This window comes from Muscardinus avellanarius, assembly GCF_963383645.1.
Source record: "Muscardinus avellanarius genome assembly, chromosome: 10".
Lineage (NCBI taxonomy): Eukaryota > Metazoa > Chordata > Mammalia > Rodentia > Gliridae > Muscardinus > Muscardinus avellanarius.
The window spans coordinates 62,359,336-62,377,511 of NC_137796.1; the positions used below are offsets into that span (position 1 = coordinate 62,359,336).

Below are 18,176 nucleotides of genomic sequence, written 5' to 3' on the forward strand. Positions count from 1 at the left end.
AACCCCTTGACAGGCTCCCATCCTGGCCTTGGAGGACCCAGCACCAGCCTTGCCTCATGGCAGGCTCTGATCCCAGCCTCGCTGGCTCCAGCACTGGCCTACCCTCTCAACAGGCTCCAATCCTGGCCTTGGAGGCCTTAGTAGCGGCCATGCCTCACGGCAGGCTCTGATGCCAGCCACTGGCCCCAGCACCAGCCTCCCCTCGGCAGGCTCCGATCCCAGCCTCAGAGTCCCCAGCACTGGCCTTGCCTCACGGCAGGCTCCGATCCCAACCTTGCTGACCCCAGCACCGGCCTAACCCTTCGAAAGGCTCCAATCCCAGCCTCGGAGGCCCCAGCACCAGCCTTGCCTCATGGCAGGCTCTGATCCCGGCCTTGCGGGCCCTGGCACCAATCTACCCTCTCGGCAGGCTCCGGTCCCGGCCTCAGAGGCCCCAGCACCAGCCTTGCCTCATGGCAGGCTCTGATCCCGGCCTCGCTGGCCCTGACACCAATTTACCCTCTCAGCAGGCTCCGGTCCCGGCCTCGGAGGCCTTAGTAGCAGCCGTGCCTCACAGCAGGTTCCGATCCTGGCCTCACTGTTCCCGGCACTGGCCTTAACCCTCGGCAGGCTCCAATCCTGACCTCGGAGGCCCCAGCACTGGCCTTGCCTCATGGCAAGCTCCAATCCTAGCCTCGCTGGCCCCGGCACCGGCCTAACCCCTCGGCAGGCTCCAATCCCGGCATCAGAGGCCTCAGTAGCGGCCTTCCCTCAAGGCGGGCTCCAATGCCAGCCGCTGGCCCTGGCACTGGCCTAACCCCTCAGCAGGCTCTGATCCCTTATTCTTTATTTTAAAACGGGGTCTCACTATGTTGCAGAGGGCTTCACAAGTTGCTGAGGTTGGCCGCAAACCTGCAATCCTCCTGTCTTGGCCTCTCAAGTACTGGGATTACAAGCATGTGCCACCACACCTGGCTAAAAAATAATTTTTAAAATTGGGGATAGAGCCTGGGGCATTATACCTCCCAGATACACATCGGCCCTTTTATTTATTTATATTTATTTACTCATTTATTTATTGCGATGCTAGGAATAGAACCCAGTTCTACCTCAGAGTATTCTACCTCTGACCTACACCCCTAGCCCTATTTTTTATTCTTTACTTTGAAACAGGGTCTCACTGAGTTGCAAAGGGCTTCCTTAAGTTGCTGAGCCTGGACATGAACCACAGTCCTCCTGTCTCAGCCTCCTGAATGCTGGGATTACAAGCATGTGCCACCACACCTGGCTATTTATTTATTTATTTATTTATTTATTTATTTATTTAGAAACAGGTTCACACTAAGTTGCTGAAGCTGGTCTCAAACTTCTGGAGATTGAACCCAGGAAAATTCTACTCCCAAGCTCCACCCTCAGCCCTGTTTTTTATTCTTTAATTTGAAACGGGGTCTAAGTTGTAGAGTGCCTCATTAAGTAGCTGAGGCTGGTGGTGAACCTGCGATCCTCCTGTCTCAGCCTCTCAAGTACTGGGATTACAAGCATGTGCCACTATGCCTGACTTGCTTTATTTTGAAATAGGATATCCCTAGGTTCCTGAGTATCTCACTAAGTTCTGAAACTGGCCTTGAACCTGGGACCCTCCTGCTTCAATTTCAAGTACTGAGATTACAGATATGTGCCACCACTCCAAGCTGGCGAGACTTTTTTTTTTTTTTTTCCTTGTGGTACTGAGGATAGAACCCAGGGCTTTCAACCCGGGGTTGAAATAGAGCTATACCCTCAGCTCAATTCTATTTTATTTTAGAGGGCCTCACTAAATTGTTGAGGTTGGCCACAAACCTGTGATTCTCTAGTCTGAGCCTCCCAAGTACTGAAATTACAAATGTATGCCGCCGTGCCCAGCCTGGCAAAACTTTTTTTTTTTTTTTTTTGTATTTTTGAAACTGGGGATCGAACCCAGGGTGCCACACTTGCAGGGCAAGTGCTTTGCCACTGAGAGTTACAACCTAGCCCTCTGGCAAGATATTTTTAATACGCTAATTGTAAGCCTATTGTTCAGTGAGTTCTGACATGTGTTCAGAACTATGACCACCTCCACCCTCAAGACAGAGAACAGTTTTATTGCCACCAAATATTTCTTGCTGTACATGTGTAATCATTTTTTACCAACCTGGCCCATTTCCCTAAGGTCTCATGCAAACACACTGATCTACTTTCTATATATGATTTTTCCCCTTTTATACAATTTTAAGTACGTGGAATCAGCGAGCTCTACTTTTTTCTATCAGGCTTCTTTCAATAGATAAAATGTTTCTGAGATTCTTTCACCAGATACAATGTTTCTGAGATGTATGCAACTTGTACCTATCAGCAGGAGTTCTTTTTTCTGCAAAGCAGTAGTCAGTCCTACAGTCTTACCAGGACTTGTTTATCCTTTCTCCTGCTGACTGATACTTAGGCGGCTTCCAGTTTTCTAGTTTGGGGCTATTATGAATGTTTGTGTGAATGCGTTTTATTCTCATGGGCAAATACTAAGGAGTAGGATTTTGAGTCATGTTAAGTTTGTGTGGAGGAAATTGACACACTGTTTTTCTGGCTGGAGGTAGGAGGGTGGTAGCTCCCCCAAAACTCATAAACCCTTCAGTGCCTGAACCCTCACAACTTGTGAATGGTACCTTTCAGAAAAAGGTGGGGGTTTTTGTTTTGTTTTTCTTGTGGTACTGGAGTTTGAACCTAGGGGCATTCTACCTTGGAGCTGCACCCCCAGCCCTCTTTTTATTCTTTATTTGGAAACAGAGTCTCACTAATTTGCAGAGGGCATCATTAAGTGGCTGAGGTTGGCCACAGAACCTACAATCCTCCTGTCTCAGCCGCCCAAGTACTGGGATTACAAGTGTGCGCCACCACGCCCAGCGAAAAAGGCTATTCTTGGAATGAAACTAGATTGAGGTTCTCCAAATGCGATCATCTTGGATTTAGACTGGTCCACAAATTACATGACAAGTGTTCTTATAAGAAAAAGACACACCGGGGAGAGGGTGATTTAGTGACAGAGACAGAGATTGGAGCGATGCATCTATAACCCAAGGAAGCCGGTGCCCGCGGCTACCTGTAGTAGAAAATGGTGTGTATGAGAATATAGGTGTGTATTATCCCCAGGAGCCAAGGGCAGAAGGGAGTGGACATCGATTTTGAGGGGCCATCCCATGCCCACTGCCATGCAGTTCTTTCAGGACTGTCAATCAAGGGGCCACTGTGTTGTTCCCCTAAAGAATCTGTAGGCTTCAAAGAGAGATGAAGTCACCACTCCTGCAAAAAGGGATGAGGTCCCGGCCAATGGCAGGCCAGATGGGTAGGGAAGGAGGAGTCAGTGGTCGCAGGGGGCGTGCCCAAGAGCTGGACCAATCAGAATCCTCCTCCCAGAGAGGCCTAGGGAGAGAGCAAGGGTCTTCACGTGTTTCCTTGGAAATGATTTTCCGCAGGGGCAATTACCGCAGGTCGCTTTAATGACTTGCGGTTGCAACAGGTCCCAGGAACGTGTTATCCAGCAGCCTCGCCTCCCAGCCTCCTCGGTGGCTAAGTCTGCGCCCGGGATGATGAGTCCCCAGACCGCCTTGCAGCTCGGGGCCACCACAGAGCCCGGTTCTGGCAGAAGGGAAACTAGAATCCTCCCGGGGACAGGAGAGAGAACACAGGAGGGAGACCCCTGTCGCCAGTGCCCGCTTTAATGCCACCAGAGAGAGCAGGCCGCTGGGCGCCGCCGCGGACCCCGGGCCGAGCCAGGCAGAGACGCCGCCGCCGCCGCAGGGCCTGAGGCTGCAGAGCTCGGGGCCTGGAGGAACCGTGGCCTGTCTTTGAAAGATGGGTCTAGCCAGGTATGGTGGCAGATGCTTGTAATCCCAGCATTTGGGAGGCTGGGACAGGAGGATCGTGGTTCGCGGACAGCCTCAGCTACTTAGTGAGGCCCTTTGCAGCTCAGTGAGACCTTGTTCCAAAATAAAGAACAAAAAATAGAGCTGGGGGTGTAGCTTGGAGGTATAATGCCCCTGGGTTTCATCTCCAGTACCTAAAAAAGAAGAAAGAAAGAAAGAAAGAAAGAAAGAAAGAAAGAAAGAAAGAAGTGTCATGTGAATACAAAAACAAAAATCTCCATCGTTTAGCTCGTTCAATTGGGACTTCTGGTGTTTTCTTTGGGTTTGGGGTTTTTCGCAGCCCAAGACATCATAACAGATGCGACCTTGCAAGCCTGGCAACTCTTTCCCACGGCAAGACCACCACCTGAGAAGGACTTCCGTCAAGAGGAAAGCGGAAGTGAGGCTGTGACCTCAGCCCCGGAGCACTGGAGTGACAGGCGTGGCCAGTACCAAGGCCTTCAAGAAGTCTCTATAGACAGCATGGGTCATATACTCAAACATACATTCACATCTTGCACACACGAAAGGTGACTGGCGCTGTGTGTGTGTGTGTGTGTGTGTGTGTGTGTGTGTGTGTGTGTTACTGGGAGTGGAACCCAGGGGCTTTTCTACCTCCGGGCTACACTCTCAGACCTGCCTTGTTTGTTTGTTTGTTTATTGTGTTCTGAGACAGGAGGATCACACAGGTTCGAAGCCAGCCTCAGCTACTTAGTGAGGCCCTCTGCAACTTAGTGAGACCCTGTTTCAAAAATAAAGAATAGCCTGGCATGGTGGCGCATGCTTGTAATCCCCATGCTTGGGAGGTAGAGACAGGAGGATCGTGCAGGTTCCAAGCTAGCCACGTGCACTGGCTTAAGAGACCCTGCCCCCCCCCCAAAAAAAATATATATATATAGGTCTGGGAGTGTAGCCCGGAGGTAGAAGGGCTTCCAGGAACCCCAGTACCACCAAAAAATAAATAAATAAACAAAGAAAGAAAGAAAGAAAGAAAGAATAAAGAATAAAAAAATAGGGCAGGGGATGTAGCTCAGAGGTTGAAAGCCCCTAGGTTCCATCCTCAGACACACACACACACACACACACACACACACACACACACAAGTAAAATAGAATTAGGGTATATAGTTCAGAAGTAGAATGCCCCTGGATTCCACCTCTAGTAGAAACGTTTTTTCCCCCTATGGTGCTGGAGATTGAACCCAGGGGTATTTTATTTTTTATTTGGAAACAGTCCTGCTAAGTTGCTGAGGCTGGCTTCAAATCTGTGATCCTCCTGTCCCAGCCTCCCAAATGCTGGCTTTACAGGCGTGTGCCCTCACACATGGCCCGTCTGTTTTTGCACTACTAGGTTTGAACTCAGGCCCTTATGCATGCTAGGCAAATGCTCTACCACTAAGCAACAATGTCAGCTCACCAAAACCAAGTAAAATATAAATGAGAAGAAAAAGAAATCAGAATTTTCACTTTTTCTCCCAACCTCAAACACCCCTCCTACTCTTCAGTCTCACTTCTTTATTTCCTGAAAAAGTAGAAGTGATCAGAGGAACTTCCGCGATCACTTCCAGCTCCCTTCAAAAGGCCCCTTGGTGAACAAGGTGGACAGTGCGTGAGAGGACAGCCCTCTACCTAAACGCGGCCTTCTAGCCGGGCGTGGTGGCACACGCTTGTTATCCCAGCATTCGGGAGGCTGAGACCGGAGTATCGCGGTTCGAGGTCAGCCTCAGCTACTTAGTGAGGCCCTCTGCAACTCGGTGAGACCCGGATTCAAATAAAGAATAAAAAATGGGGCAGGAGGTGTAGCTCGGAGGTCAAATGGCCCTGAGTTCCATCCCCAACCCCCCCCAAAAAAAACAAAACAAAACAAAATGCGGCCTTCTGTTCTCCTCTCTCAGAACCGTCCCTGTGCACTGTTCCAATTGTTCCTGTATCACTGTTTGTACAAGCTGTTTGCCTTTTTGGCGCACGCTTGTAATCCCAGCATTTGGGAGGCTGAGACAGGAGGATCGCACAGGTTCAAAGCCAGCCTCAGCTACTGAGTGAGGCTCTCAGCAACTTAGTGAGACCAAGTATAAAATAGGTCTGGGAGTATAGCCTGGAGGTAGAGAAATCCATGGGTTCCATCCCCAGTACCATGAAAACAAAACAAAACAAAACAAAAAAAACAAATAGGCCGGGCGTGGTGGTGCGCATTTGTAATCCCCGCGCTTGGGAGGCGGAGACAGGAGGATCATGCAGGTTCTTGAAGCCAGACCTGCTAGCTTAAGAGACTCTGTTTCCAAATTAAAAAAGTATAAAAATAGGTCTGGGAGTGTAGCCCAGAGGTAGAAGGGTTTCCAGGAACCCCAGTACCACCAAATAACAATAATAATAATAATAATAATAATAATAATAATAATAATAAATTAATAAACAAAAAAGATCCCCTTCCTCCCAGGTCCACCTATAGGATTGCCTGTGACTGGCATCTCAAAGGAAACCCATGTCCAGGGGTCCAGGCTATCACTGGGATGCAGCCTAGTGGTAGGGCAATTGCCTAGGGCTCAGGAGGCCTCAGGTTCCACCTCCAACACCTACAAGAAAAAGAAAAGAAAAGAACACGGCCCCTCCAATCCTCCTTGAGTGCCTTTACTTCAAGCTGGGACCACCGCCTGCCGCCCCAGAGACAGGTGAATAGTGGGGTCACTGGGCAGACAGAGAGAAGGCTGGTAGTATTTATTTATTTTTATTTCACAGCCTTTAGTGGTTGCAGTGGGAGACGCAAAAGGGGAAGGACACCACAGTTCCTGCTCCTGCTGGGCGTGCACAGACTCAACCACTGACCCCCAAAGCCGCAGTTCTTTTGTTTTGTGTGTGTGCGCGTTTTTGTGTGTATGTGTGTGTGTGTGCTGCTGGGATTGAACCCAGGGGTGTTGGACCTCTGAGATATACCCTCAGCTTATTTTATTTTTTATTTGGAAACAGGATCTTGCTAAATTACTGAGGCTGTCCTCCAATCCATGATCCTCCTGTCTCAGTCTCTCCCAAATACTGGGACTACAGGAGTGCACTGCCATACCTGGCTTGAACCCTTTTTTTTTTTTTTGCGGGTCTGGGGATGGAACCCAGGAGCATTCAACCTCCGAGCTACACCCCCTGCCCTAATTTTTATTCTTCATTTTGAAACTGAGTTGCAGAGGGCCTCACTAAGTAGCTGAGGCTGTCCCCGCACCGCGATCCTCAGGTCTCAGCCTCCCAAATGCTGGGATTATAAGCATGTGCCACCACGCCCAGCGTATTTTTTATATTTTATTTGGAAACAGGGTCTCTTAAAAGCCAGCGTGGCTGGCTTCGCTCGAACCTGTGCCACCACGCCCAGCTCCAGCCCTGTTTTTTATTCTTTGTTTTGCTTTATTTTGTTTGTGGTTTTTGTTTTGTTTGCGGTACTGGGGATGAAACCCAGGGGCATTTTACCTCCAAGTGACATCCCCAGCCCTATTTTTTAATTTTGAAACAGGGTCTCACTGATTTGCAAAGGGCCTCCCTAAGTAGCTGAGGCTGGCTTCAAACCTACACAATCCTCCTGTCTCAGCCTCCCAAATGCTGGGATTACAAGCGTGCGCCACCACGCCTGGCAAGAATAAAAATTTTAAGAAGGGTTGGGAGCCAGGCATGGTGGTGAACGCTTGTAATCCCCGCGCTTGGGAGGCTGAGACAGGAGGATTGCACAGGTTCGAAGCCAGCCTCAGCTAATTAGTGAGGCTCTCAGCAACTTAGTGAGACCCTGTTTCCAAATAAAATATAAAATAGGTCTGGGAGTATAGCCCAGAGGTAGAAAGTGTCTGGGTTCCACCCTCAGTACCACCAAAAAACAAAACAAAACAAAACAAAAAACAAACATAATTATCAAATAGGTCCGGGAGTATAGCCCGGAGGAGGTAAAAAGCCCTTGGGTTCCACCTCTAGTACCAAAAAAACAAAAACAAAAAGAAGGGTGGGGATGTAACTCAGAGGTAGAATGCCTTTGGGTTCAATCTCCAGTAAAGAAGGGGGGGGGGGGCAGGCAAGCAGGCACACCCCATCACCACCACCACAAGACTGGGCCCAGACGCAGGGGGCCGGGTCCAATCTGTCCCCCAGACCCTAGCAAAGCCACGTCCCTCCCACTGGCCCCAGGAAACATCTGTGGTTACTGAGCCTCAGAAGCATGAAGCAAAACTTACAAGTAAAAGCCATGGGGACCCAAGGGAGCGGGCGCGGGGGTCCCAGCCGAGGAGACCCCCGCCCCCAAGGCGGAGCTAGGGGCCGGGGACACGGGAGCGCACTCTGGCGGCCCTGCAGAAGCTCGGCGAAGTCTGCAAGGACGTGGTCCTCATCCCTCCACCCCGGTCACCCGATGTCGGTCACCTGTGAAACCGCGGTGGGCGTGAACAGGGCGGAGTCTGGGGGAGAGAAAAGCCCCCTCCCCACGCCCGGGTCCACTCCGGTCCCGAGATGTCGCCGTCGCTGCTGTACCTGCTGCTGCCGCCGCTGCTGAGCGCGGAGCCCGCGGGGGGCGCGCTGATCCGGTATGGAGCCCCCACCAGCCGGCGCACCTGAGGAGGGGTCTCACCTCTCGGCCCTTAAGTCTGGGACTCCCGGGGGCAGGGACCCCCAAAGCCCGCGCCCCAGGCTCCCTGGCTCCCCTTTCTTGGGTCCCCAGATCTCATTCCTCGGGGTTCCAACATATCTCTGCAGCCCCCACACTTTTATATCCAAAATCCCCTCAAACTGAGATCCATGATTGGGTATAGCTCCCCCTTCTCTCTGCACACAATATTTTTGGGGGAGAGTGTTAGTACTGAAGACTCAGAAGTGCTCTGCCCCCGAGCTACACCCCCAGCCCTTTAAAAATATTTATTTTTATTTATTTATTTATTTATTTATTTATTTATTTATTTATTTTATTGTGGTACTGGGGATGGAACCCAGGGGCATTCTATCTCCAAGCTACACTCCCAGCCCTATTTTTTAGTCTTTTTACTTTTGAAACAGGGTCCCTCTGAGTTGCGAAGGGCCTTGCTAAGTAGCTGAGGCTGTCCGGGAACCTCCGATCCTCCTGTCTCAGCCTCCCAAATGCTAGTACGTCTTGTTTTTTATTTTTGAGACAAGGTCTTGCTAAGGTGCCCAGGCCGGCCTCTAGCCTGCGCCACTCCCTCCTCAGCCTCCTTGGCCGCTGGGCCCACAGGCCAGTGCGCCCACGCTGGGATCAGGACTCCACCTTTGCAAGGCCCTTTATGGTATCATCCTGCGTTCTGATGATTTGTTTTGGGTTCTCCAGCATTATGGCCTCCTCCTCCCCCTTTCAGTTTTTGGAAACTCAGCTCTGTTACCTTTTTTGACTCCTGAAGACTCACATCTTCCAAACTGTTCAGGCCTAAAGAAGTCCAGTTTTAGAGGCCCCACTCGAGGACATCCCCCCTCCCCCGCCTACCTGGCCTCTCTCTTCCTCTTCTCACTTCTCTGAATCCATAGATGGGGGAGGGGCTCTTCCAGGAAGCACTTTCCCCACTTAACCATCCTCTTGCCTCTGGAGACTGAGTCATGTCGGGGGTGGGGGTGGCTGATGGGGGGGGGTCAAAGCTCCAAGGCTGGTGTAAAACCATCACAGCACAAAGTGTTTGTTGATCTGCAGGTCCCCCCCCCACCACCACCACAGTACTAGGGATGGAACCCAGGGGCTTTCTACCTCTGGGCTACACTCCCAAACCTATTTAATGTATTTTATTTGGAAACAGGGTCTCACTAAATTGCTGAGAGCCTCACTGAATAGCTGAGACTAGCTTCGAACCTGTGATCCTCCTGTTTCAGCCTCCCAAGTACTGGGATTACAAGCCTGCGGCCACCAGTTATTTGCCAATATGCAGGGTGAAACAGTTTCTAACTCTTGTCACTTGTATTTCTTTTATGACAGTTGAGGTTGACCGTCTTTAATGTGTTTAGAAACTTTGTAATTCTTTTCAATTACATTCTTTGCCCACTTTCCTACTGTCAAGAACTGCTGGGGCAGGTAGGTGCTGTGGGCTGTATGTAATCCCAGTATTTGAGAGGATGAGATGGGAGGATTGCAGGTTTGAGGCCTGCCTCAGCAATTTAGAGAGCCCCTCAGCAATTTAGTGGGACCCTGTTTCAAAATAAAAAATACAAGAGTGCTGGGAGGAGCCAGGCATGGTGGCTTTTGCCTGTAATCCCTGCATTTGGGAGGCTGGGACAAGAGGATCACAGGTTTGAAGATAGCTTTAGCAAGTAGTGAAACTCTCATCGACCCTGTTTTCAAATAAGAAATAAAATTGGGCTGTGGGATGCTGGGCGTGGTGGCCACACTTGTAATCCCTGCATTTGGGAGGCTGAGACAGGAGGATCATGTAGGTTCGAAGCCAGCCTCAGCTGGATTAAGAGACCCTGTTTCCAAATAAAATGTAAAAAAAAAAAAAAAAATAGATCTGGGAGTGTAGCTGGAGGTAGAAGGCCCCTAGGTTCTATCCCCAGTACCACTAAAAAAAAAAAAAAAAAAAAAAAAAAAAAAAAAAAAAAAAGGCTGTGGCTGTAATCTTTTTCTTTTTCTTTTTCTTTTTCTTTTTTTTTTTTTTTTAGGTCTGGGGATGGAACCCAGGGGCATTTGACCTCCGAGCTACACCCCCCGCCCTATTTTTTATTCTTTATTTTGAAATTGGGTCTCACTGAGTTGCAGAGGGCCTCACTAAGTAGCTGAGGCTGTCTGCGAACCGCGATCATCTGGCCTCAGCCTCCTGAATGCTGGGATTACAAACATGCGCCACCACGCCCGGCTCCTCTTTTTTATTCCTTATTTTGAAACAGGGCCTCACTAAGTAGCTGAGGCTGGCTTCGAACCTGTGCGATCCTCCTGTCTCAGCCTCCCAAGCGCGGGGATTCCAAGGGTGTGCCACCACGCCCAGCTTTCTTTGTACTTCTTTTGAGAATCACCTGTTTCTGTCCTTTGCCCAGACTCTTAATGTCAAGAAGGGTGATGTCAAGAACGGTGATGTTATCACCGGGCTGCTCAAAGAACTCAGGAATCCCAGAGCAGAGACCAGGGACACTACTGCTCTCGGCAACAGCCGTAGCAGAACGTGAGCACTCATAGGAGTTTGGGATTCTGTCTGCACAGATGAAATAAAGGGGCCCGGGTGACACCTGCGCACACAGTTAGGTCGTTAGAGGAGAGGAAGTCCGAGCTTAGAGAACCGGAGTCTTTTATGATAGACCATAGGGCTGCCTACCCTTTGATCCAGAGGAAGACACTATCTTCCAAGACTGTTCACCACACAAAACCCTTGAAAACACAGTTGGGGTGAAGGCAGCCCAGAGCCTCTGCAGAAACCTGAGAGAACCGTGGAGACTTCTCTCCTAATTGCTTATCTTATTTTTATTTATTTGTAGAAGCTCTTAGCATATAACTATTAACTCTTTGACATGTAGCTTGAAATTATTTTTTGTATTTTTTGTCCTTTTATTTATGCCTTTGTGTGAGAGAGAGAGAGAGAGAGAGAGAGAGAGAGAGAGAGAGAGAGAGAGAGAGAGAGAGAGTGTCTGTGTGTGTGTAAGAGGGGAGTACAGTGGTTTATTTTACTTTATTTGGTAAAGGGGATTGAATCAGAGGCATTCTACCTCTGGGTTCTAACTCCAGCCCTTTTTTTTTTTTTTGGTGGTACTGAGGATGGAACCCAGGGGCCTTCTACCTTCGGGCTACACTCCCAGACCTATTTTATATTTTTATTTGGAAACAGGGTCTCTTAAGCCAGAGTGGCTGGCTTCGAACCTGCGCGATCCTCCTGTCTCAGCCTCCCAAGTGTGGGGATTACAAGCCTGCGCCACCAAGCCCGGCAACTCCAGCCCTTTTTTAATATTTTATTTTAAAACAGAAGTTTACTAAATTTTTGAGGATCTTACTAAGTTGCTGAGACTGGCCTCAAACCTGCAACCTTCCCGTCTCAGCCTCCCAAATACCAGGGTCCAGGCATGTGCCACCAGGCCTGGCTGAGAGAGTAGTTTAGAATCTTCGAACCTCACAGATCCGTATTTTCCACTTGGTGTCATGCTTGGAAAAGTCTTCCTCTTCCCAGAGTCAAACATTTCATTTGCTTCTAGTTATCTTATAATTTTACATATCACATTAAATCCATGAAATATAGGCAATGCATTTTCATGTGAGGAGTAACATTATGATTAGGTGCTTACATCTTTTCCCACAAGGATGGGGAGAAGAGTTCTCAGCATGTGAACGAAGTATTCAGGGTTTTTTATCCTGGGTTTGTTTTTTGTTTTAAGACTAGATTTTATGTGAGGGTCTTTGGAACCCTTGGAGGATATCCATTGCTCAGGGGTGGCTTATTTTTTCAGTGTGAGTGTGTGTGTGTGTGTGTGTGTGTGTGTGTGTGTGTGTGTGTGCGTGCACTTGTGCTAGGGACCACCCTCAGGGCCTCACATTTGCTAGGCAAGTGCTCCATCACTCAGAGACATCCTTGGACACGGGAATGGCTTCTTTTATGGTTTAGCTATCGGCAGGTCTTGGAGCTGGTCTGTTTGGGATGCCTTGCTCTCCTAACACCTCTGGGGATATCTGTCACTGAGGGCCTTTGGTAGCACTTCCTGGAAGGCTGCTACTGCAGTTTCTGGCAATGACCGCCACTGTAGGGCCCTGGAGGTGTGGCCTTTGCCCTCACACCCTACCTACTTGGGAGCCTCCTTGACAGAGGGCCTCCAGGCAGGGTGGCCGCTAACCAGCTGCACCCTCTTCCCTCAGGATCCCTCTTCGCCGGGTGCACCCCAGACACAGGACTCTGGACCCACTGAGGGCGTGGCCAGAGCCAGCAGCGTCCCCCAGGTTGGGGACCCCATCCCCTGGGAACAAGCCCACTTTTGTGCCTCTCTCCAAGTTCATGAATGTGAGTGACAGCCCCGCACAGCCCCAGCCCCTGCCCTAGCCCGGCTCTCTTCACTCCCATCTCCTCTGTTACCAACAGGTCCAGTATTTTGGGGAAATTGGGCTGGGGACGCCCCCACAAAACTTCACTGTCGCCTTTGACACTGGCTCCTCCAATCTCTGGGTCCCATCCAAGAGATGTCACTTCTTCAGTGTGCCCTGCTGTGAGCGCTCATGGGTCACAAAGGCTGAAGAGGGGGAGGGAGAAAGGGGACAGGACCTCCTCATCCCAAAGGATTTTGAGGTGCTGTCCTCTCCTGACGCCCTCACGGGTGACAAGCCAAAGGGGCAGGAGGCACGGGGAGACCGCCTCCCCCAGTGACACCTCTCTGATCTTCTGAATTAGGGCTCCACCACCGCTTTGATCCCAAAGCCTCAAGCTCCTTCCGGCCCAATGGGACCAAGTTTGCCATTCAATATGGAACCGGGCGGCTGGACGGAATCCTGAGTGAGGACAAGCTGACCGTGCGTGACCTGCAGCCACAAAGAGGCTGGAACCCAGGAGACCCCAGAGTCTAAACCCTCTGGTCCAGAGCAGGCGGGAAGGGGCGGAGCCTCCGGGTGGAGGGCGGGGCTTCGTGGGCCGGGGCGGGGCTTCTCAAGCAGGGAGGCAGAGTTTCCTAGGCAGCTGGGGCTTCTTTCCGGATATTCTTAGACCTAGGATTAGTGCCTTGGTTTGCGTGGTCTCAGGGACAGCGATGTCCCAGAACTAACTGGCTCCATCTCAATCCCCCCACCCCAGATCGGGGGCATCCAGGGTGCATCCGTGACTTTTGGGGAGGCTCTGTGGGAGTCCAGCCTGGCCTTCACTTTTGTTCCAATCGACGGGATCCTGGGCCTCGGTTTTCCCATTCTGGCCGTGGACGGAGTTCAGCCCCCGCTGGATGCGCTGGTGGAGCAGGGGCTACTGGACCAGCCTGTCTTCTCCTTTTACCTGAACAGGTATTGGGGGAGGGTCTCCCCACTATGAGTCTTAGCCCCAGGATGGGAGTTCTGCCCTCCTTCTGGAAGTCTCTTCCCCAAGGCAGGAAGTCCCGTCATCCTTCAGGAAGTCAGCACCCAGCCTCACCCCATTTCAAGACAGCTCAAACACGTTAAAGCCCTTCTCTGTCAAGCCTTGCTCCCAGCCCTGCCCACTTCCCACCAGCCCATCTAGGACTGAGAACTGACCCGCTGGCATGAAGTCCTATCTCTGGTCACTCTGGGAAACGCCTGTGACCCCCCAGCACTCTGCTTCTGCAGGGACCTTGGAGTTGCTGACGGAGGAGAGCTGGTCCTGGGGGGCTCCGACCCCGCCCACTACATCCCGCCCCTCACCTTCCTGCCCGTCACCGTCCCCGCCTACTGGCAGGTCCACATGGACAGGTGAGGGGCTTGGCCCCTGGGCCTGGCGCTGGGGCTGGGCTCCTAGGCGCCTGCCTCCACTGCCCGCCCTCCTCCTGCAGGGTGCAGGTGGGCGCAGGGCTGACGCTCTGTGCCCAGGGCTGTGCTGCCATTCTCGATACGGGCACCTCCCTTATCACGGGACCCACGGAGGAGATCCGGGCGCTGCACGAAGCCATCGGGGGATTTCCCCTTTTGCTTGGGGAGGTGAGCCACCGTCTCGGTGGGTGCGGGCTGGGGAGGCTGTCAGGAGCCATGAGCAGGATGCTGGGGCCCGGCGTGGGGAGCTGGTAGCTAGGTGTCCCAGGGCAGGAGGGGCTCTGAGTGATGGGCTGAGGACAGCGGGAAGTAGGAAGTCCAGGGTCGGCGGAGGTGCCAGGTGAGAATGCAGGTTTACCTGGAACTAGATGAGCGGACCCTGGGGACCCGGCCTGTCCACACAAGGCCCTGAATATCGAGTTGCCAACGCAGACATTACCCCAGGGCGCTGGGAAGCCACAGAAGGGACTGGAGCAGAGCAGGACGCTGCCGCGCCTTCACTGTTCCTCCTCTCCTCCAGTACCTCATCCAGTGCTCAAAGGTCCCCACCCTCCCCCCAGTGTCCCTCCTCCTTGGGGGCGTCTGGTTTAATCTCACGGCCCAGGACTACGTCATCCAGGTAAGTGCCTGTCACCGCCGGAGTGATGCGGTATGCCCAGGCCTGGAGAGGGTGGGGCTGGGAGTGAGACCTCACTGGGCGGGCTGGGGGCCCACGGTGCCGTGTTCTCTCCGGGGATGATGGGTGGTGCCAGGCTTTGGCTCCCAGGGCAGAGGCAGGCATGGTGGGCGTAACAGCCTGTGGTTCCATCTCGTCGACCTGCAGATTGCTTCCGGAAACTTAAGTCTCTGCGTGTCCGGCTTCCAGGGGTTGGACTTGCCCCCTCTTGGAGAGCCTCTCTGGATCCTCGGCGATGTCTTCTTGGGGGCCTACGTGGCTGTCTTCGACCGAGGGCACGTGAACGGCGGCGCCCGGGTGGGCCTGGCTCGGGCTCGCTCTCGCCCTGGAGGAGCCGGCAGGCGCTGGCGCAGGCGCAGTTCTCCAGCTGACGCCCGGGCTGGGCGCATGCGCACCCAGCAGTAGTGTGGCTGCAACCTCCAGTAAAAACCCACTATATTCTCAGAACCAACCTACCTGGGTCTCTTCTTATAAGCACGTTTTTGGAGAGAAAATATAGTGTTCAGACCTCTGGAACTGAAGAGGGCAAGAGCATGACCCTATTCTGTAGGGTTCACTCTAGTGAAGGGGTCTTATACTAGGAATCCCATGAAGCCTGTGGCAGGGACAAGCCTGCTGAGGTCTGGGGAGGGCCACGGAGAGTGATGGCACCACGTTTTCCAAGGCAGAGGGAGGCTGGCTCCTTCTGGTGCTCTGGACCTTCTGTTACCCCCTAGCAGCAACCTCTCCTGGTCTCTCACCCCGAGTCTCATCCCACATTCTCCCTTTTCCCAGCTTTCTCCTGCACCAACACCCACTTTCTCCCACACCTTCTGACCTCCACAAAAACGCTGATTTGGTAACCTGACCCCGTGCTTGGCTGCTGTCAAAGCAGAGAGCAGGGTGGGGGTGGGGTGTAAGGGACGGTGGGTGACTTAGGTCTTTACTCAGCCCCCACCTCTAGTGCCTACCAACCCCTGCTCCAGCCTCCATCCCGCCCCCAACTGGCCCGGGAGCCTCATTCGCCCCCATCCAGTCCCTCACCGTGGAATTCCCTCCTTCGGCCCGGGAGCACTCCAGGATGGGGAGTGTAGGGATAGGAAGAGGCCGCGGCTTTGCTCCGCTCTGGGGGTCCCATCAGAGACTGGAGAGCGAGGACCTTAGATACGGGGTGGAGGCTATGGGGGGCCCGGGGTCTCTGGAGTGAGAGAACGACCTCCTTGTCTGCAGGACAGGCCCGCTTCTGCGACTGTCTGCAGTGACGCAGCCTCCAGTCCTGGCCAGGATGGAGGTTAGAGCGGCGGTGGGGGGGCCTGAGAAAAAAGGGGAGAGAGGCCCAGAGAGAGGGGAGACCCCGAAAGAGACAGAGACACGGGGGAAGAGGGACCTAGGGGAGGGACCGAGAGAACGGAGGATGAGAGGGAGAGGGAGAGAGAGATTGGAGCGAGGGCAGAGATGAGGGGCTGGTGGGTGGGAAGGGAGGGAGGGAGAGAGGGAGGCCGTCAGAGAACTTGGGCAGAGGACAGAGACCCAGGTGGGAGACGTGGGCTGGGGGCCAGTCGGAGCGAGTGGAAGGCGGCGATAAAAGACGGGGACAGAAACCCAGGGGAGTGAGACGGGCCCAGGGCGAGAGACCAAGAGAAAGAGACTGGGGACGGGTACTGACCACGCCAGGGGAGGACCCGGGCCCTGGGAGAAGAGGGGCAAAGACTGAAGGGAAGGACAGTTTCGCAGCGCCAGAGGGAGGGCAGAGACTTAAAACAGAGGGGCCAGAGACTCAGGGGGGTGAGACAAATCCTCAAACCGGAGAAAAAGCACCCCGAGAGGCACCGAGCAGGAGCGGGGGTGGGGTGGACGGGGATACGAACCAGCCGCCGCACCTGCATAGGAGGCGGCGGGCCAGGGACCGCGCACCCGCGGACACCAGCAGCCCTGACCCGCCCCCTTCGCTCCCGCAGGCGCCTCCTCCCACCGACCCGAGCCGCAGCCTCGCCCCGCCCCCGCGCCTGCGCACTGCCTTCCAAGCCTGGGACGCCGGGGGCGGGGCCTGCCTCCCAAGGCGGTCCGCCTGGCTCTGGCCCCGCCCCTGACTCGCCATCTCCACCCCACAGTCTCTATTTTGTGTGTGTGTGTGTGTGTGTGTGTGTGTGTGTGTGTGGTACTGGGGGTGGAACGCAGGGGCTTTTCTACCTCCGGGCTGTACTCTCATACCTATTTTATACTTTATTTGGAAACAGGGTCTCACTAAGTTGCTGAGAGCCTCACTCAGTAGCTGAGGCTGGCTTCACACCTGTGCGATCCTCCTGTCTCAACCTCCAGAGCGCTGGGATTACAAGCGTGCGCCACCACACCTGGCCTCCCCAGCCTCTTGGACACCTAGCCCCGCCCCTAATTCCATTGGTATTTCTGGGGCTTGGACCCCTCCTCTCTCCCCTTCTCTCCATCTGGCTTCGCGCTCACTCCTCACCAGTATTTACCCATCCCTCGGTCCTCCAGTCTGTAGTCCGCTGCTGTCTAGGCTTCGTCCCCTTTCCTGCAGCAGCCGGAAGTTCTCGCGCCGCCCCCTAAGGCCTCGCAGATCCTTAGGACCCTCTCCCAGGACTTCTGACTCCAAGGCTCCTTCTCTCTCCAGGTTTCTTCTCTCCATCCGGCGCAGTAGACTTCTACTCCTCGCAGGTGTCGCTCTTCCTGCACGGGCCTGCCTTCTTCTCTCTTTCCTCCATCCGCTCTAGGCCCCGCCTCGTTCCCGCCTACCCTGATTGCTTTTGAGCCTCTTGAAGCCCCGCACCTTCATTGGTCGGCCTTCGTCCAGTCTGTCCCCTCTGTAGCCTCCACCCACTTTTCTCTGCCTTGCCCCATCTATCCAGACACTCGTTCTCCAGGTCTAGGCTCGTTAAACAAGGCCAAGCCTGCAGCCTCGGTTTCACCTTCAGTTCTGTCCGGACGATGTCAGTCTTCAATCCTTGCTCGCTCAACCCGTTCCCACCCGGTCTCAGTCTCTAGCCCAGTTCCCTTTCACTACAACCTGGTTCCATTCCGCCAGAAAGGGATCTCTACTTCCGGCCTCTAGGTCAGCCCCGCCCACTCGATGTCCCAGCCAATCAGGAATGTGTTAATTGTCTGGGGGGAGGGGCATCCTGGCTAGTCTAACCTGCCTTCTGCCCAGGTCCTGCCAGTCAGGGAATAGGTTGGGAGTGTGTGTGTGTGTGTGTGTGTGTGTGTGTGTGTGTGTGTTTAAAATTTTAGC

The 18,176-nt window shown here is 53.1% G+C and overlaps 1 protein-coding gene across 1 annotated transcript; it reads left to right on the plus strand.

Moving 5' to 3' along the window:
- Positions 1–8,363: 8,363 nt before the first annotated feature.
- On the plus strand, positions 8,364–17,698 carry LOC308268569 (napsin-A-like; the record flags this gene model as incomplete). The annotated part of the gene is made up of 13 exons (XM_080703689.1): positions 8,364–8,437; positions 12,673–12,814; positions 12,893–13,016; positions 13,199–13,317; positions 13,595–13,794; positions 14,095–14,217; positions 14,298–14,442; positions 14,795–14,893; positions 15,098–15,291; positions 15,725–15,788; positions 15,894–16,019; positions 16,888–16,969; positions 17,562–17,698. The coding sequence occupies 13 exons, from the start codon at positions 8,364–8,366 to the stop codon at positions 17,696–17,698; spliced, it is 1,629 nt and encodes a 542-aa protein (XP_080559815.1).
- Positions 17,699–18,176: the final 478 nt, after the last annotated feature.